Below are 20,771 nucleotides of genomic sequence, written 5' to 3'. Positions count from 1 at the left end.
GAGTCGCACCCCGGTCATTCCCTCTTCTTCCCTGTCCGTCAAGAGGAACAGAAGTGTGAAAACCCACACCTCCAGATTCAGGGACAGTTTCATCCCAGCTCTTATCAGGCAGTCACGGTGGCGCAGCGGTAGAGTTGCTGCCTCACAGCGAATGGAGCGCCGGAGGCCCGGGATCGATCCTGACTATGGGTGCTGTCTGTACGGAGTTTGTACGTTCTCGCCGTGACCTGCGTGGGTTTTCTCCGGGTGCTCCGGTTTCCTCCCACACTCCAAAGACGTAGGTTAATTGGCTTCGGTAAAATTGTAAATTGTCCCTAGTGTGTGTCGGATAGTATTAGTGTGTGGGGATCGTTGGTCGGCGCGGACTCGGTGGGCCGAAGGGCCTGTTTCCTAAACTAAACTAATCCATTTGCCCGCCCAACCCTTGTCTCTGTCGAAATGTCTTTTAAATTGAGAATGCTGCAAATGTGAGGAGAAAAGGGCACAGGCAGAATAACTAGGGAATGGGGTTGGTCTGTGAGTCAACTTCAGCCTCCCATGTTGTGTTAAAATATGATCAGTTATCAGCCATCATCAGTCGGTCAAATGTGATTACCTTTTCCGCACTTCAGGCACTTAAGATTAATATTTGTGCTGGTTTCATGTAAATCCACAAGGTGACCATCAGATGAGTTGGAGAGAATCTGGGTTGTGGTCAGACTGTGTGAGAGAGCTGGACAAGACCTGTATCTGAGACACAGCAAGATAGACTGTTTCTGTTTAGTTTAGAGGCACAGCGTAGAAACAGGCCCTTCGGCCCACTGAGTCTGTGCCGACCATCGACCAGAATTGTGAAAGGCTTGGATAGAGTGCATGTGGAGAGGATGTTTCCACTGGTAGGAGTGTCGAGGACCAGAGATCATAGTCTTAAAATTAAAGGATGTTCATTTAGGAAAAAGAGGAGGAGAAATTTCTACAATAAATCTTTATTTATTCTAAATCTTTACCTACGATATGCTGGATCCCCCCCCCGCTGCTCCCAGTGTTCATGGAATATCTCTAGAGTCCACATGGACATAGGCCCGGAAGTGGGGCAGGTAGGGGTGAGGACACACTGTGTGTGGGATACAATCAGGACTCACCATAAGGACCACAGTGGATTTACAACTTGCTTTTTAAGAGCTGATAAAGTGAAACCCAAATCTCATAAGAGCCTTTTAAAAAAAAAGTTTAGTTGATGATTATTGTCATCTGTCCCTATGACAATGACATAATTCTCTGTCAGGGCCCCGAGCCCGGGAGCAGGCGAGGTGCGGCCTGGCTTTCATGTGGCCAGGCCGCTTCCTGGTTGCCACGGCAGCCAGCAGGCCTAGTTCTCTGTGGGGACGGAAGCCTGCGGTGAGAGTGTGCAGCGCGTCACTCAGAGGCCTGGTGCTAATCGAAGCCTGCCCCAGCCCTCGGTGGGGTAGAGGGTCGTGTGAAGGGGTGGTGAACACCTAGGACTAGAAAACAGGGATGTAATGCTGAGGCTCTATAAGGCACTGGTCAGGCCGGATTTGGAATATTGTGAGCAATTTTGGGCCCCATATCTGAGGAAGGATGTGCTGGCTCTGGAGTGGGTCCAGAGGAGGTTTACAAGAATGATCCCAGGAATGAGTGGGTTAACCTACGATGAGCGTTTGACGACACTGGGCCTGTACTCGCTGGAGTTAGAAGGATGAGGGGGCACCTCGTTGAAACTTACAGAATTGTGAAAGGCCTGGATAGAGTGGATGTGGAGAGGATGTTTCCACTAGTGGGAGAGCCTAGGACAGAGGGCACAGCCTCAGAATTAAAGGACTTTAAGAAGGAATTTCTTTAGTCAGAGGGTGGTGAATCTGTGGATTCATTGCCACAGAAGGCTATGGAGGTCAAGTCAAATATTTTTAAGGCAGAGATAGATAGATTGTTGATTAGTACGGGTGTCAGGGATTATCAGGAGAAGGCAGGAGAATGGGGTTGAGAGGGAGAGATAGATCAGCCATGATTGAATGGCAGAGTTGATGGGCCGAATGGCCTAATTTTACTCCTATCTCTTCTGACCTTATGAGACCCTTCTTCAAACTGAGAGTCGGGGGAAAGGGAAACGAGAGATATAGACTGTGATACGGAGAGATATAGAGCAAATGAATGAAAGATAAATCACTTATGAATGAATGAATATGTGGGAATGAGGGGGATTCGGCCTCGATGCTCAGCCAGAGGCTGAGAAACGCCCTGTCCCACACACAATGGTTCATGTTTCACATCCACCTCGAAGATTAGGAAGTAGAGGGAGAGGTTCCCCTTTGAACAGGAGCTGATTTGTGAGCTGCGGGGGGGGTGCGATGTTCACTAAGGTTGTGACGACACGGTTGGGGTGCAGAGGGTAGAGCTGCCGCCTCACAACGCCAGAGTCGCGGGTTCGATCCTGACTTCGGCAGCTGTCCGTGTGGAGTTTGTAACCACGTGGGTTTTCTCCGGGTGCTCCGGTTTCCTCCCACAATCCAAAGACGTGCAGGTTTGTAGGTTGATTGAGCTCCATACAAAGACAACGACCTCTGGTGTGTAGGGAGTGGATGAGAAAGTGGGGTCTCATAACACTAGTGCAATGGTCGGTATGGACTCGGTGGGCCGAAGGGCCTGTTTCCATGCTGTTTCTCCAACTAACTAACTCAGGTAGAGAACTGGACTTGAAGCTTGTTCCGCATTCTGTGTTCCTCATTCAGTCTGATCTGTTAGTCACAATGAATATTCCTTAATATATGTAACCCAAATGTAGGAAAGAGCATTCCTCTCACCAACAAATTTTCCTTCATTAGCAGATTTTGCAGATGGATAATGCTGTATACCCTGGCTCTTACAAATCACATTCCCAGCACCTTTAGCTAATTGGTATTGGGGTAACACGGGGGCGCAGCAGTAGAGTTGCTGCCTCACAGTGCCAGAAACCCGGGTTCAATCCCGACTACTGGTGCTGTCTGTACGGAGTTTGCACGTTCTCCCCGTGACCTGCGTGGGTTTTCTCCGGGATCTTCGGTTTCCTCCAACACTCCAAAGACGTGCAGGTTTGTAGGTTAATTGGCTTGGTATAAAATTGTAAATTGGCCCGAGTGTGTGTGGGATAGTGTTAGTGTGCGGGGATCGCTGGTCGGCATGGACAGGGTGGGCCGAAGGGCCTGTTTCCGTGCTGTATCTCTAAACTAAAGGAATGATTTCTGCCTCAAGCATTGCCTTAGGGAAAAAAATCCTTTCTCCTAGACTCTGAGTAAAGAAATATCTCCTAAATTTTTAGTATTATTATATTCTGACCACAATAAAACTAAACTAAACAGGCTCTGTCTCAACGCAAGCTATCTACACCATTCTCTGCCCTGTTATGCACTTCTGCATTGCTGGTTCTGTTTGAGGCCTAACCTTCTTTGATGGTTTAGGATTATTATTGGTATGTTTACTGAGATACAGTGAGAAGCCTTGCTTTGCTGGCTGTACAGTCTGTTCAAACAATACTATGCATCACACAATCAAATCAAACTTAAATCATGAGAGGAATAGATCGGGTAGATGCTCAGAGTCTCTTGCCCAGAGTAGGGGAATCGAGGACCAGAGGACATAGGTTCAAGGTGAAGGGGAAAAGATTTAATAGTTAATAACTGCTGCATCGAGGCGATTGGAGGCTCCCGATGTTGAAGCCCCCGCCGGCCGATGAAAGACCCCGCGATCGGGGCGATTCAAGCCTCACGATGATGCTGCTGATGCTGGAGTTCGGAGTCGGGCACCAACCAGGTCAGCTCCCAATGTTACCGTCCACAGGGCCCACGGCCGAAACCTCGCGTGTGTGTGTGTGTGTGCGTGCGCATGCGCGCACGTGGCCACCAAGAAATTGTGTGTCTCCCCCCCCCCCCCATGTTTTGATAGCGATTTCCATGCCTGGTTCCAGAGGCTATGTCCAATGTCCGCAATGAGGTAGAGGTGAATCGGACAGGACCCTACTTATGGAAGGGCCGTTCAGAAGCCTGATAATGGCGTGGCTCACTCCCTCTATAGGCACTATATCTATGTACGTGATGGTTGCCTTGGTGATCACAGGTGGGTGAGTCTGGTTCTGACTGTCTCGGGCCTCCATACAGTTTCTATGAAGGTTGACAGTTTCAGCTGCAGTGTTCTTGACTGCAGCACTGACGTCAGACACGCTCTCCTTTCAGTTTGTTTGTTCCTGTCTTGTTTACTGTTGGTTAACAACACCACAAGCCCGGAGGCTCGGCGGGCGGAATGTTCCGGGCCAGTGTTTCCTGGTCTGTGTTAGTGCCGTAATTCCATCGGTTTGTTCTTTGTTTTTGTTTTGCTGCTTTTGCCTACACCGTTCAAGGTGTAAATTGTGAGTTTTTCATGCTTGGGTCCAGTCTGAAGAAGGGTCTCAACCTGAAATGTCACCCATTCAATAGACAATAGACAATAGGTGCAGGAGTAGGCTATTCGACACTTTGAGCCAGCACCGACATTCAGCAGGGGTGCTGAGGAAGAGGATTTCTTGGAATGTATGCGGGATAGTTATCTAAATCAACATGTAGAGGAACCAACGAGAGAGCAGGCTATTTAAGACTGGGTATTGAGTAATGAGGAAGGGTTAGTTAGCAGTCTTGTTGTACGTGCCCCCTTGGGCAAGAGTGACCATAATATGGTTGAGTTCTTCATTAGGATGGAGAGTGACATTGTTAATTCAGAAACAATGGTTCTGAACTTAAAGAAAGGTAACTTTGAGGGTATGAGACGTGAATTGGCCAAGATTGATTGGCAATTAATTCTAAAAGGGTTGACGGTGGATATGCAATGGAAGACATTTAAAGACTGCATGGATGAACTACAAAAATTGTTCATCCCAGTTTGGCAAAATAATAAATCAGGGAAGGTAGTACATCAGTGGATAACAAGGGAAATCGGGGATAGTATCAAAGCGAAGGATGATGCGTACAAATTAGCCAGAAAAAGCAGCATACCGGAGGACTGGGAGAAATTCAGAGACCAGCAGAGGAGGACAAAGGGCTTAATTAGGAAAGGAAAAATAGATTATGAAAGAAAACTGGCAGGGAACATAAAAACTGACTGCAAAAGTTTTTATAGATATGTGAAAAGAAAGAGATTAGTTAAAACAAATGTAGGTCCCTTGCAGTCAGAAACAGGGAGTTGATCATGGGGAACAAGGATATGGCGGACCAATTGAATAACTAATTTGGTTCCGTCTTCACTAAGGAAGACATAAATAATCTGCCGGAAATAGCAGGGGACCGCGGGTCAAAGGAGTTGGAGGAATTGAGTGAAATCCAGGTTAGCCGGGAAGTGGTGTTTGGTAAATTGAATGGATTAAAGGCCGATAAATCCCCAGGGCCAGATAGGCTGCATCCCAGAGTACTTAAGGAAGTAGCTCCAGAAATAGTGGATGCATTAGTAATAATCTTACAAAACTCTTTAGATTCTGGAGTAGTTCCTGAGGATTGGCGGGTAGCAAACGTAACCCCACTTTTTAAGAAGGGAGGGAGAGAGAAAACGGGGAATTACAGACCAGTTAGTCTAACATCGGTAGTGGGGAAACTGCTAGAGTCAGTTATTAAAGATGGGATAGCAGCACATTTGGAAAGTGGTGAAATCATTGGGCAAAGTCAATTTACAAAAGGTAAATCATGTCTGGCGAATCTTATAGAATTTTTCGAGGATGTAACTAGTAGCGTGGATAGGGGAGAACCAGTGGATGTGGTGTATCTGGACTTCCAGAAGGCTTTCGACAAGGTCCCACATAAGAGATTAGTATACAAACTTAAAGCACACGGCATTGGGGGTTCAGTATTGATGTGGATAGAGAACTGGCTGGCAAACAGGAAGCAAAGAGTAGGAGTAAACGGATCCTTTTCACAATGGCAGGCAGTGACTAGTGGGGTACCACAAGGCTCAGTGCTGGGACCCCAGCTATTTACAATATATATTAATGATCTGGATGAGGGAATTGAAGGCAATATCTCCAAGTTTGCGGATGACACTAAGCTGGGGGGCAGTGTTAGCTGTGAGGAGGATGCTAGGAGACTGCAAGGTGACTTGGATAGGCTGGGTGAGCGGGCAAATGTTTGGCCGATGCAGTATAATGTGGATAAATGTGAGGTTATCCATTTTGGTGGCAAAAACAGGAAAGCAGGCTATTATCTAAATGGTGGCCGACTAGGAAAAGGGGAGATGCAGCGAGACCTGGGTGTCATGGTACACCAGTCATTGAAAGTAGGCATGCAGGTGCAGCAGGCAATGAAGAAAGCGAATGGTATGTTAGCTTTCATAGCAAAAGGATTTGAGTATAGGAGCATGGAGGTTCTACTGCAGTTGTACAGGGTCTTGGTGAGACCACACCTGGAGTATTGCGTACAGTTTTGGTCTCCAAATCTGAGGAAGGACATTATTGCCATAGAGGGAGTGCAGAGAAGGTTCACCAGACTGATTCCTGGGATGTCAGGACTGTCTTATGAAGAAAGACTGGATAGACTTGGTTTATACTCTCTAGAATTTAGGAGATTGAGAGGGGATCTTATAGAAACTTATAAAATTCTTAAGGGGTTGGACAGGCTAGATGCAGGAAGATTGCTCCCGATGTTGGGGAAGTCCAGGACAAGGGGTCACAGCTTAAGGATAAGGGGGAAATCCTTTAAAACTGAGATGAGAAGAACTTTTTTCACACAGAGAGTGGTGAATCTCTGGAACTCTCTGCCACAGAGGGTAGTTGAGGCCAGTTCATTGGCTATATTTAAGAGGGAGTTAGATGTGGCCCTTGTGGCTAAGGGGATCAGAGGGTATGGAGAGAATGCAGGTACGGGATACTGAGTTGGATGATCAGCCATGATCATATTGAATGGCGGTGCAGGCTCGAAGGGCCGAATGGCCTACTCCTGCACCTAATTTCTATGTTTCTATGTTTCTATGTTTCAATGTGATCATGGCTGATCATCCCCAATCAGTACCCCGTTCCTGCCTTCTCCACATATCCCCTGACTCCGCGATCTTTAAGTTGTACAGGGCCCTAGTGAGACCACACCTGGAGTATCGTGTGCAGTTTTGGTTCCCTAATTTGAAGAAGGACATTCTTGCTATTGAGGGAGTGCAGCGTAGGTTTACAAGGTTAATTCCCGGGATGGCGGGACTGTCATATGCTGAGAGAATGGAGCGGCTGGGCTTGTACACTCTGGAGTTTAGAAGGATGAGAGGTGATCTTATCTTATTGAAACATATAAGATTGATAAGGGTTTGAACATGCTAGAGGCAAGAAACATGTTCCCGATGTTGGGGGAGTCCAGAACCAGGGGCCACAGTTTAAGAATAAGGAGTAAGCCATTTAGAACGGAGACGAGGAAACACTTTTTCTCACAGAGAGTTGTGAGTCTGTGGAATTCTCTGCCTCAGAGGGCGGTGGAGGCAGGTTCTCTGGATGCTTTCAAGAGAGAGCTAGATAGGGCTCTTAAATGTAGCGGAGTCAGGGGATATGCGGAGAAGGCAGGAATGGGGTACTGACTGGGGATGAGCAGCCATGATCATATTGAATGGCGGTGCTGGCTCGAAGGGGACGAATGGCCGACTCCTGCACCTATTGTCTATTGTCTATTGTCTACTGTCTTCCTCACTGCCTGATGATCTTATTTTACTCCTTCTCACAGATGACGACTTTTCCGTTATTCAGCAAGAGATATCCATCGTGAAATCCTGCATGCACCAGAACATTGTGGCATATCATGGAAGCTACATCAGGTATGAGGGTGGTGTGTATCTGGAACGATCTGCCAGAGGATTTTATTGCCAGCAGCACAGGAGGCTGAGGGGTGACCTTATCCTGGTGGCGGCGCGACTCGTTGCAGCAGCTCCTACAGCCTGTCTGTCTTTTATTTTTATTTTTTGTCTAGTTAAATGTAGTGTTTGGTGTTTTTTAAATACTGGTTTTTAAATATGTATATGTGGGGGGCGGGGGGGGGGGGGGGGGAGGGGGAAACCGTTAAAATCTCTTCCCTGTCTGGGAGACCCGACCTTTTCCCTGTCGGGTCTCCGTTGTCGTTGGGGCCTAGCAGCGTGGAGCGGCCTCCAACCTGAACGACCCGGGGGCTCGGGAGACTGCGCTGCGGACTACTCACCATCGTGGGGCTGGCCGGCCTCGGAACGTGGGGAGCGGTGGTGACTCGCTGCTGCGACTCGACTCCTGGGGCTCGGAGGCTCCAGCAACGCAGCCGCAGGTCCGGTGGACTGTCGGGACATCGGGAGCTCGCGGGTCCGGGGGGAGAGAGAGACCGCTTCCCGGAGCTCCCGCAACGCGACTTCTCCAGCCCGTGTCGCGGGGTTTGGAACGACCTGGAGCGGGGTCATACATCACCCGGCACGGCTTCGTGGCTGTGGGACATTACAGCGCCCGCCGGGGGCTCCAACTTCGAGACTTCTAGACCGGGAGCGGGGCAGTAAATCGCCCGGCACGGCCTAAAATGGCCGTGGGACTTATCATCGCCCGCCTGGGGCTTGGACATCGGGAGAGCAGGGGAGAGAAAAGACTTTTGCCTTCCATCACAGTGGGTTCACTGTGATGGATGTTTGTGTGAGCTTAATTGTGTGTATGTCTGTAGGACATTGTTTTTGTTTGTATGGCTGTGGAAACAAAATTTCGTTTGAGTCTCACTGGGGCTCAAATGACAATAAATGTGTATTATTATAAATGTGTATTATTATAGAGATGGATAGGACCATGAGGTGAATAGGGAGCGTGAATACACAGAGTCTTTGATCACGTGGATCAAGAACTAGAGGATATACTGTAGATTTAAGCTGAGATGGGAAAGATTTAATAGAAGCCTGAAGGTATTGCCAGACACATGTTGTGAAACAACGTAGAATAGAATAGAATAACGTTTATTGTCATTTGAACCTAAGTTCAAACAAAATTACATTTCTGCAGTCATACACACAAGAAAAAAAAGCCAAGACACACTATTAATACAAACATCCATCGCAGTGAATCTCCAAACACCTCCTCACTGTGATGGAAGGCAAAGTCTCGTCTCTCCCCTGTTCTTTAATCTTCTCCCGATGTTAAAGCCCCCTGCGGGCGATGGCAAGTCTCGCAGCCGTGCACGCCGCATCGGGCGATGTAAGGCCCTGCTACGGGTCTTGATGTTGGAGTCCCCGGCGGGCGATGGTAAGTCCCCGTGGCCGTTAAAGCTGCGCCGGGCGATGTAAGGCCCCGCTCCGGGTCGTTTCTAACCTGGCGGGAGAAGTTACCGTTGCGGGAGCTCCGAAAAGCGGTCTCCCACCAGGGACCCGCGACCCGCAATAAAGTGATCTTTATCATTCATTTGCACGTGTGTCAGATGACACGTAGCTTGCTGTTGGCTTCTGTCGTCGACAGAATTGTCGCTCGACGCGTCACAAAGAGCATCGCGCTGTTGCTTCCAGGGAGCGCCACGAGGAGGCTTCTGTCACGATCCCCATCTTTATTGTGATATGCAGAGAACAGGTCAGGGGAGGGTTCTCCCAGAGTTCTATACATATATACCAGGGCACACTCACACACCCTAAGCCACGTGACGACTCCTTCCCGCCAAATCTGCCACGTGACCCTGCCAGACCTAGTGCCGAGGGTTAGCTCAGTAAGTGGCCTAACCACCAGGTGGCGCCACAAGGGGCATCTTTCTCACTGGAGGGTGGTGGGTGTATGGAACAAGCTGCCAAAGGAGGTAGTTGAGGCTGGGTCTATTACAACATTTAAAAGATACTTGGACAGGTACATGGATATGAAAATATACCTGTGTGCGTGGGACTAATAAACCAAACTCAATTTGGAAAAGAGTCAACATGTTGCTGACAGGAAAGGGGAAGGATTTGGTGATGGGAACACTATTTATATTTTTTAGATTAGTTTAGAAACATAGACATAGAAACATAGAAATTAGGTGCAGGAGTAGGCCATTCGGCCCTTCGAGCCTGCACCGCCATTCAATATGATCATGGCTGATCATCCAACTCAGTATCCCGTACCTGCCTTCTCTCCATACCCTCTGATCCCCTTAGCCACAAGGGCCACATCTAACTCCCTCTTAAATATAGCCAATGAACTGGCCTCGACTACCCTCTGTGGCAGAGAGTTCCAGAGATTCACCACTCTCTGTGTGAAAAAAGTTCTTCTCATCTCGGTTTTAAAGGATTTCCCCCTTATCCTTAAGATGTGACCCCTTGTCCTGGACTTCCCCAACATCGGGAGCAATCTTCCTGCATCTAGCCTGTCCAACCCCTTAAGAATTTTATAAGTTTCTATAAGATCCCCTCTCAATCTCCTAAATTCTAGAGAGTATAAACCAAGTCTATCCAGTCTTTCTTCATAAGACAATCCTGACATCCCAGGAATCAGTCTGGTGAACCTTCTCTGCACTCCCTCTATGGCAATAATGTCCTTCTTCAGATTTGGAGACCAAAACTGTACGCAATACTCCAGGTGTGGTCTCACCAAGACCCTGTACAACTGCAGTAGAACCTCCCTGCTCCTATACTCAAATCCTTTTGCTATGAAAGCTAACATACCATTCGCTTTCTTCACTGCCTGCTGCACCTGCATGCCTACTTTCAATGACTGGTATACCATGACACCCAGGTCTCGCTGCATCTCCCCTTTTCTTAGTCGGCCACCATTTAGATAATAGTCTGCTTTCCTGTTTTTGCCACCAAAATGGATAACCTCACATTTATCCACATTATACTGCATCTGCCAAACATTTGCCCACTCACCCAGCCTATCCAAGTCACCTTGCAGTCTCCTGGCATCCTCCTCACAGCTAACACTGCCCCCCAGCTTAGTGTCATCCGCAAACTTGGAGATATTGCCTTCAATTCCCTCATCCAGATCATTAATATATATTGTAAATAGCTGGGGTCCCAGCACTGAGCCTTGCGGTACCCCACTAGTCACTGCCTGCCATTGTGAAAAGGACCCGTTTACTCCTACTCTTTGCTTCCTGTTTGCCAGGCAGTTCTCTATCCACATCAATACTGAACCCCCAATGCCGTGTGCATTAAGTTTGTATACTAATCTCTTATGTGGGACCTTGTCGAAAGCCTTCTGGAAGTCCAGATACACCACATCCACTGGTTCTCCCCTATCCACGCTACTAGTTACATCCTCGAAAAATTCTATAAGATTCGTCAGACATGATTTACCTTTTGTAAATCCATGCTGACTTTGTCCAATGATTTCACCGCTTTCCAAATGTGCTGCTATCCCATCTTTAATAACTGACTCTAGCAGTTTCCCCACTACCGATGTTAGACTAACTGGTCTGTAATTCCCCGTTTTCTCTCTCCCTCCCTTCTTAAAAAGTGGGGTTACGTTTGCTACCCGCCAATCCTCAGGAACTACTCCAGAATCTAAAGAGTTTTGAAAGATTATTATTAATGCATCCACTATTTCTGGAGCTACTTCCTTAAGTACTCTGGGATGCAGCCTATCTGGCCCTGGGGATTTATCGGCCTTTAATCCATTCAATTTACCCAACACCACTTCCCGGCTAACCTGGATTTCACTCAATTCCTCCAACTCCTTTGACCCGCGCGCGGTCCCCTGCTATTTCCGGCAGATTATTTATGTCTTCCTTAGTGAAGACGGAACCAAAGTAGTTATTCAATTGGTCCGCCATATCCTTGTTCCCCATGATCAACTCACCTGTTTCTGACTGCAAGGGACCTACATTTGTTTTAACTAATCTCTTTCTTTTCACATATCTATTTAGAGATACATGGCAGAAACAGTCCCTTCGGCCCACCGAGTCCGCACCGACCAGCGACCCCCACACATTCACACCACCCTACATACACCAGGGACAATCTTTTACATTTAAGCCCCTATCCCACTGTACGAGGTAATTCAAGAGTTCTCCCAAGATAAAGCCAGCAAAGTCCGATCAAAGATAGTCCGATGGCCAATGAGGTCGATAATAGCTCAGGACTGCTCTCTGGTTGTTTTAGGATGATTCAGTTTAGTTTAGTTTAGAGATACAGCGTGGAAACAGACCCTTCGGCCCACCGGGTCCGTGCCAACCAGCGATCCTCGCACACTAACACTATCCTACACACACTCGGGACAATTGATATTTCCACCCAAGCCAAATAACCTACAAGCCTGATAACAGCTGGGAAGAAACTGATTACCCCTGGGTGAGTCTACATCAGTCTGAAGAAGGGTCTCGACCTGAAACGTCACCCATTATTCCTTCTCTCCAGAGATGCCTGAGTTACTCCAGCATTTAGTGTCTTATCTCCGGTTTAAAGCAGCATCTGCTGTTCCTTCCTACACATTTCCCCTGGATGTTTTGGTCTATACCCACATCCCAAATATGTGTCGGTCGGTAGTTTAATTGGTGTAGGTGAGGGGTGGAATGTACGGAATGGGGGGGGGGGGGGGGTGAGTCGATGGGAATATCGGGAGAATAAAATGGGATTCATGCAAATGGCTGCTTGATGGTCAACATGGTCTTGATGGGCCGAAGGGCCTGTTTCCATGCTGTGTGACTATGATTCTGCTGCGGAGATGAGCGTATGAGGATGTAAGGTTAAATGAGAGTGAGTTACTGTGAAAGTTCAATTTAAATAGATTAGATTTTATTTTGGAGACACAGCATGGAAATAGGCCCTTCGGCCCATCGAGTCCACACCAACCATACGTTCACTGGTTCCGTGTTATGCCACTTTTATTGTATGTTGAGACCAACTTTCCCTGATGGGTGCCCTGTTTTATAATCTTCCACCAGTTCCAAAAGGTTGTGGATTTGTATGGAGTTCTGTGGAGGTGGCTCACTACAGGATATTTACCACGGTACGTCTGGCTTTCTTCAAACTTTAAACCAATTGTCCCCTTTCCGCAAATCACACCGCTGTAATGTGCCGCGGTGATGCCAAACGAGGGCTCCTTTTGCTTGATATAGGCTGTGTTTGGCACGGTGGCGCGGCAGTCCGGTTGCTACCTAACCCTAACCCCAACCCCAGCCCTAATCCTAACCCTAGTCCTAACCCTAACCCTAACCCGAATGCTGCCTTGCCCTGTCCCTGTCCCTGTCCCTGTCCCTGTCCCTGTCCCTGTCCCTGTCCCTGTCCCTGTCCCTGTCCCTGTCCCTGTCCCTGTCCCTGTCCCTGTCCCTGTCCCTGTCCCTGTCCCTGTCCCTGTCCCTGTCCCTGTCCCTGTCCCTGTCCCTGTCCCTGTCCCTGTCCCTGTCCCTGTCCCTGTCCCTGTCCCTGTCCCTGTCCCTGTCCCTGTCCCTGTCCCTGTCCCTGTCCCTGTCCCTGGCCCTGTCCCTGTCCCTGGCCCTAGCCCTAGCCCTAGCCCTAGCCCTAACCCTAGCCCTATCCTTATCCCTATCCCCAACCTCAACCCCAACCCTAACCCTATCCCTATCCCCGACCCTGACCCTAACCCTATCCCTATCCCTAGCCGTAGCCCAACTCCAACCCCAACCCCAACCCCAACTCTAACCCCAACTCTAACCCCAACTCTAACTCTAACTCTAACTCTAACTCTAACCCCAACTCTAACTCTAACTCTAACTCTAACTCTAACTCTAACTCTAACTCTAACTCTAACTCTAACTCTAACTCTAACTCTAACTCTAACTCTAACTCTAACTCTAACTCTAACTCTAACTCTAACTCTAACTCTAACTCTAACTCTAACTCTAACTCTAACTCTAACTCTAACTCTAACTCTAACCCCAACTCTAACTCTAACTCTAACTCTAACTCTAACTCTAACCCCAACTCTAACTCTAACTCTAACTCTAACTCTAACTCTAACTCTAACTCTAACTCTAACTCTAACTCTAACTCTAACTCTAACTCTAACTCTAACTCTAACTCTAACTCTAACTCTAACCCTTAGTGTTCTGACTGGCCTTTTGCATTCCACAGTGAGTCACTGTGTCGGCTTTCCAGCCCGTGTTTAATAAAGATCTCTTCCGCCTGGTCCTCCAAAGCAGACTGTCCATGAAGGATGAGCATGTCCCCCAGGTTGAACTGGACTACATGGACTACATGATACCAGTTGCAAGGCTATGCCTTGACCTGACAGTAACACAGTGTGATCTGGAGCGATAGAGCATGGATATCCCCATGGGGACACAGTTTCACATCAGTGCCCATGCATCCACTTTCGTTTCATTTTGCATGCTATCTAGATTCTGCACGCTATCCTTCATCAGTCTGAAGAAGGGTCTTGACCCGATACGCCACCTATTCCTTCGCTCCACAGATGCTGCCTCACCCGCTGAGTATCTCCAGCATTTTTGTCTACCTTCGATTTTTCCAGCATCTGCAGTTCTTTCTTAAACCTCCAAACAGATCAGGTCATACGAAGGTAGACACGAAAAGCTGGAGTAAACTCAGCGTGACAGGCAGCGTCTCTGGAGAGAAGGAATGGGTGACGTTTTGGGTCGAGACCCTTCTTCAGACTGATCAGGTTGTACTATGTATAAGATGGCGCCCTAGCCAGGCATCTCTGTGACACAGGTTAATAGCCCTGTCCCCACTGTATGAGTTCATTCCAAGAGCTCTCCCGAGTTTAAAAAAAATCAAATTAGTGGTAACCCCGGAGAATGTACGTAGCGGGTACGTCGGAGCTCGGGACGTCTCTTAGCGGCTCGTAACGCTAACGGCAGGTACTCGGGAAGACTCGCTAACGGCAGGTAAGCACGGGAAGACTCGTGAAGATTTTTCAACGTGTTGAAAAATGTCCACGAGAGCCCCGAGTACCGACAAGTGGCCATTACCGTAAATCTCCGAGTTTGAATCAGGGCAAACTCGGGAGAACTCTTGGAATGAACTCGTACAGTGGGACAGGGCTATAACTGTCTCAGTCCCTCCTGATCTGCTCTGAGGAATTCAAGATATTTAATTTAGAGATAGATCGCGGAAACAGGCCCTTCGGCCCACCGGGTCCGCGCCGACCAGCGATCCCCCCCGCACACTGACACGATCCTACACACACACACACACACACTGGGGACAGTTTACATTTTTACCAAAGCCAATTAACCTACAACCTGCACGTCTTTGAAGTGTGGGAGGAAACCGGAGCACCCGGAGAAAAACCCACGCAGGTCACGGGGAGAACGTGCAAACTCCGCACAGACAGCAGCCATAGTCAGGATCGAACCCGGGTCTCCGGTGCTGTGAGGCACCAACTCTACCGCTGTGCCACCATGCCGCACATGTGACCGCAGAGACTGCACTGACCCGCAGGCACTGAGTCAGGTTGTATGTGTGGTGGTCAGTCTCCACATCCACTGGCTCTGTGGTTTCACAGCTGTTACCTCTCTTCCTCTAGTTAACTGGGTACAAAGTTCACGCTTCTAAAATTAACAAGCATGAACTGGACTGAGGGGGCTGCCAGCTTAACACAAAAAACAAACAAAAGAGTTTTCAAAAGAGTCAAAGTTCTGTCAAAGGTGACACACTCCATGCAGGCAACATGGATCTGGTGGTCCTTGTTCATCAGTTTATGAAAGTAAGCATTGCAGGTACAGCAGTCAGTGAAGAAAGCGAATGGCATGTTGGCCTTTATAACAAGAGGAGTCGAGTATTTAAGGATAAGGGGGAAATCTTTAGGACCGAGATGAGGAAAACATTTTCACACAGAGAGTGGTGAATCTCTGGAATTCTCTGCCACAGAAGGTAGTTGAGGCCAGTTCATTGGCTATATTTAAGAGGGAGTTAGATGTGGCCCTTGTGGCTAAAGGGTTCAGGGGGTATGGAGAGAAGGCAGGTACAGGATACTGAGTTGGATGATCAGCCATGATCATATTGAATGGCGGTGCAGGCTCGAAGGGCCGAATGGCCTACTCCTGCACCTATTTTCTATGTTTTTATGTATAGGAACAAAAGGTCCTTCTGCAGTTGTACAGGGCCTAGTGAGACCACACCTGGAGTATTGTGCGCAGTTTTGGTCCCCTAATTTGAGGAAGGACATTCTTGCTATTGAGGGAGTGCAGCGTAGGTTTACAAGGTTAATTCCCGGGATGGAGGGACTGTCATATGGTGAGAGAATGGAGCAGCTGGGCTTGTATAGAAGGATGAGAGGATATCTCATTGAAACATATAAGATTGTTAAGGGGTTTGGACATACTAGAGGCAGGAAACATGTTCCCGATGTTGGGGGGAGTCCAGAACCAGGGGCCACAGTTTAAGAATAAGGAGTAAGCCATTTAGAACGGAGACAAGGATAACACTTTTCTCACAGAGAGTTGTGAGTCTGTGGAATTCTCTGGATGCTTTCAAGAGAGAGCTAGATAGACTCCTCTTAAAGATAGCGGGAGTCAGGGGATATGGGGAGAAGACAGGAACGGGGTACTGATTGGGGATGATCAGCCATGATCACATTGAATGGCGGTGCTGGCTCGAAGGGCCGAATGGCCTACTCCTGCACCTATTGTCTATTGACACTACAATAGATGTGTTCAGTAGCCCTTGCTTTCCCAGGGCCTGTCCCAGCGGGCAGGTAACCAGGTTAACCTTCTCCATTCTCTCTTCCACAGTCACCGGCCCGCTGTCCGAGCTCCAGATCGCCTACATCAGCAGGGAAACGCTACAGGTGAGGGGGGGGGTGGGGGGGGGGGGGGGGGGGGGGGGGGGGGATGGACGGCTTTAACATTGCAAGACATTGTTCTATCTGAAGAAGGATCTCGACCTGGAACGTCACCCATTCCTTCTCTGCAGAGATGCTGCCTGTCCCGCTGAGTTACTCCAGCTTTTTGTGTCTATCTTCGGTTTAAACCAGCATCTGCAAGATTCAAGATTCAAGAGAGTCTATTGTCATGTGTCCCTGATAGCACAATTTAAATTCTTGCTTTGCTTCAGCACAACAGAACATAGTAGGCATAATACACAAAAATGCTGGAGAAACTCAGCGGGTGCAGCAGCATCTATGGAGCGGAGGAAATAGGCAACGTTTCGGGCCGAAACCCTTCTTCAGACATAGGCATAGTAGGCAGTTCCTCCCTACTCAAGACATTGTTCTATCTGGATATATGACAATAAAACCCTCTTGACCCTTGAGCTTTGTCTTGACCCTTGACCCTTGTATCTTGACTTGACCCTTGACTCTTGACTCCCTTGACCCTTGACACGACAGCCACCTACAACAGACCCCCCGCCAGTGCCTGCCTCCCACACAGAATGTGACAATGACCAACAACAGCGTGTATTTGAGTCACGTTTATATAGGCACATAACGGGTGAACTTCCTTATTCCCTTCTCCCCGTGACTGCGTGGGTTTTCCTCCGAGACCTTCGGTTTCCTCCCACACTCCAAAGACGTACAGGTTTGTCGGTAGATTAGCTCGGTTGTGTGTAGGATAGTGTTTATGTGTGGGGATCGCTGGGTCGCGCGGACTCAGTAGGCCGAAGGGCCTGTTTCCGCGCTGTATCTCTAAACGATAAACTAAACTAAACTGATGGGAGGACAAGGGGATGGGGACTGGACTTTGTGCCTTCCCTCACAGGGGGAACCATTGTGGGGGGATGTGTTTATGTTTGATGTTAAATTCATTTATAATGTTATGTTGTATTCTTATTAATGTGCTGCCATGGCAACTCGAATTTCACTACACCAATTGGTGTATCTGACAATAAAGTGAACCGTTAAACCTTTGAGGATTAAGGAACATCCATCTCAGTGGAGCTGCTGCCTCAGAGCGTCGGAGACCCCGGTACGATCCTGACTTCGGGTTGCTGTCTGCGTGAGTTTGCATGATTTACCAGTGACTGCTAGGATTTCCTCCGGGTGCTGCGGCTTCCTCCGACACTCCAAAGTCGTGCGGGTTTGTAGGTCTATTGGCCCTCTGTAACATTGCCCCTAGTGTGTAGGGAGCGGATGAGAAAGTGGGGATAGAAACATAGAAACTAGGTGCAGGGGGAGGCCATTCGGCCCTTCGAAGCCAGCACCGCCATTAATTGTGATCATGGCTGATTGTTCCCAATCAATAACCCGTGCCTGCCATAGTGTGAATGGGTGATCGTTAGTCGGCGTGGACTAGCGGATTATTTTTTTAGCTGTTTATATGTGGGGGGGGGGGGGGGGTTTGGTGGGGGAAAACCGTTTAATCTCTGTACGAGGACACAACTTTTTCCGGTGTAGTTGGGCCTAACATCGTGGAGCCGGCGGCGTGCCTCCAGCCGGAACCAACGGGAGGGGTCCAGTCGCGGAGCCTGCGGACTCGCCATCGCGGAGCTGGCCAACTTCGGAGCGGGGGCGAGCTGTGGTGGCGCACGGCTGCGACCCGACTTCGGAGCTTCGGAGACTCCAGCCGCAGGCCCGGTGGAACATCGGGAGCTCGCAGGTCCCTGGTGGAGACCGCTTTCGGAGCTCGGTTTAAATAACTCGGAGCGGGGGCTAACATCGCCTGCCGCAGCTTAAACGGCCGTGGGATTTACCATCGCCCGCCGGGGGCTTGAACATCGGGAGCCCCAGTCGCCTCAACGCTGCAGTTGGACTGCTGGGACCCGCGGGAGTAGAACAAAGGGAAGAGATAGACTTTTGCCTTCCATCACAGTGAGGAGGTGTTGGAGATTCACTGTGATGGATGTTTGTGTAAATCGTGTTAAGTATGTGTCTTGTTTTTTTGTAATGTCAAGACCGTAGGAATGAAATTTCGTTCAAACTTGTCTGTTTGAATGACAATAAAAGGCATTCCATTCCATTCTATTCTATTCTATTCTATTCTATTCTATTCTATTCAGTGGGCCGAAGGGCCTGTTTCCATGCTTTATCTCTATATGAAAACAAAACTAGACAAAACTAAACCCTTGGTTCAAATCTTTCTTTACTTGTTTTACTTTTAGGGTTTGGAATTTTACACAATCAGGGGAAGATACACCGAGATATTAAGGTAAGGTATATCAGCACCATCTTTTATACATTATAAACAGACTGCCCATTCCTGGCCAAGCTAAGAGTTAATATATGATTTCATAATATACTTCTGCTGTACCAGCCGGCAATCAGAATTGTGTAAAGCCCCCTGTCCCACTTAGGAAACCTGAACGGAAACCTCTGGAGACTTTGCGCCCCAACTAAGGTTCCCGGAGGGTTTTGTCAGTCTTCCTACCTGCTTCCACTACCTGCACCACCTGCAACCTCCGGGAACCGCACGGAAACCTTGGGTGGGGCACAAAGTCTCCAGAGGTTTCCGTTCAGGTTCCTAAGTGGGACAGGGGCGTAACTACTGTGACAGTTGACGGGACAAAATTGAGTGGGGTGCGTCAGGGTCTATGTCAGTGGTTCTTAACCTGGGGGTCCGTGACCCCCTATGGGGGTTGTTTGGGTCTTTGCTGGGGGTCATGAAGGGGACACAAATAACATATCAATTTGTTGAGCCGGTGCGGTGATTAGGAACCTAACAAAACTACATACCACATACAGTATTTTGTTCACCTATACACGCACTGGTGTCTAAATGGTTAAGAATGTGATTGTGACAGAGGGAGATCACTCCTTGGTTGTTTAAAGTTATCGTGTTATCTTTCCACTGCAGGGCGCAAACATTCTCATCAATGACAACGGCGATGTGAAACTAGGTGAGTCCAGGGCCTGTCCCACGTGGGCCTCATTTGCAGATAGTGCACGAAGAAATTGAACATCACAAAATCCTGGGGTGCGGCACGCGACCGCCTATGTCCGGACCACACGTGATGCGCGCGCATGATGCGCATAATGCACACGTAATGCGCGCGTCACGTGCGCGTCTGGACGCACGCGTCGTGACGAGTAAATGATGTCACGTAAATTACACGCAAATGACACCCAAGTGGGACAAGCCCTTCTCTAGACTCTCAGTGCTGGCTATTCACTCTCTGCATCTTCCCAAATGGCTATTTTATCCTTCTTTAGCTTGGCTCAGTTTGGTTTAGTTTAGAGATACAGGCCCTTCGCCCACATAGAAGCCGCGCCGACCAGCGATGCCCCGCCGATCCCCGCCGATCCCCCAGCCGATCCCCGCCGATCCCCGCACACTACCCTATCCTACACACAATTTACATTCACACCAAGCCATATACCTACAAACCTGCACGTCTTTGGAGTGTGAGGGGAAACCGAAGAACTCGGAGAAAACCCTCGCGGGTCACGGGGAGAGCGGGCAACTCCGTACAGACAGCACCCGTAGTCGGGATCAAACTCGAGTCTCTGGTGCTGTGAGTGCTATAATTTTGTATAACAGGAGGCTGCTTTCGGAAAGCGCCCGTGGTGCAGTGTGTAGAGGTTGCTGCCTCAGTGAGACCGTCCGAAACGTCACCCATGTCCTTCTCTTCCTGTCCCGCTGAGTTACTCCAGCTTTTGTGTAAACCAGCATCTGCAGTTCCTTCCTACACAAAGTGATGCCTCCTGTTACAAATGTGTTCTTCTTTCTCCATTCTCTCTCTCTCTCTCTCTCTCTCTCATTCTCATTCTCTCTCTCTGCTTTCCAGCTGATTTGGGATTTCAGCACAAATTATACGGCCACGTTTGCCCGGAGAATGTCCTTCATCGGCACGCCGTATTGGTATGTGGTGGGACTGGGACTGGTCTAGGCTTGGGAAGTGTGGAGACTTGGATAGGCTGGGGGGAGACCTTCTAGTGGTTCATGACCCATGGAGGCCACGGAGAAGCTAGGGTGCTCATTGTCTCCTCCTCAGGTGAGGGTGGTCTGAAGGGGGGGAGGAGTTGAAGGGGGGAGGTGGGGGGGGAGGAGTTGAGGGGTGGG

At 48.8% G+C, this 20,771-nt stretch overlaps 1 protein-coding gene across 1 annotated transcript in view; it reads left to right on the top strand.

The window, feature by feature from the left end:
* LOC116967822 (mitogen-activated protein kinase kinase kinase kinase 5-like) overlaps positions 1–20,575 on the top strand; it is a 35,438-nt gene extending 14,863 nt beyond the window's left edge. The window contains exons 3-8 of the mRNA XM_033014438.1: positions 7,683–7,773; positions 12,798–12,862; positions 16,569–16,624; positions 18,874–18,920; positions 19,566–19,608; positions 20,497–20,575. Coding sequence (XP_032870329.1) covers positions 7,683–7,773; positions 12,798–12,862; positions 16,569–16,624; positions 18,874–18,920; positions 19,566–19,602 — 296 coding nt within the window. The 3' untranslated portion in view covers positions 19,603–19,608; positions 20,497–20,575. The remainder of the gene's footprint in view (positions 1–7,682; positions 7,774–12,797; positions 12,863–16,568; positions 16,625–18,873; positions 18,921–19,565; positions 19,609–20,496) is intronic.
* Positions 20,576–20,771: the final 196 nt, after the last annotated feature.

The sequence above is a fragment of the Amblyraja radiata genome, chromosome 41 (genome assembly GCF_010909765.2).
Source record: "Amblyraja radiata isolate CabotCenter1 chromosome 41, sAmbRad1.1.pri, whole genome shotgun sequence".
Taxonomy (NCBI): domain Eukaryota; kingdom Metazoa; phylum Chordata; class Chondrichthyes; order Rajiformes; family Rajidae; genus Amblyraja; species Amblyraja radiata.
The sequence above is the reverse complement of the archived record's forward strand: the minus strand, read 5'-3'. Positions and strand labels throughout refer to the sequence as shown.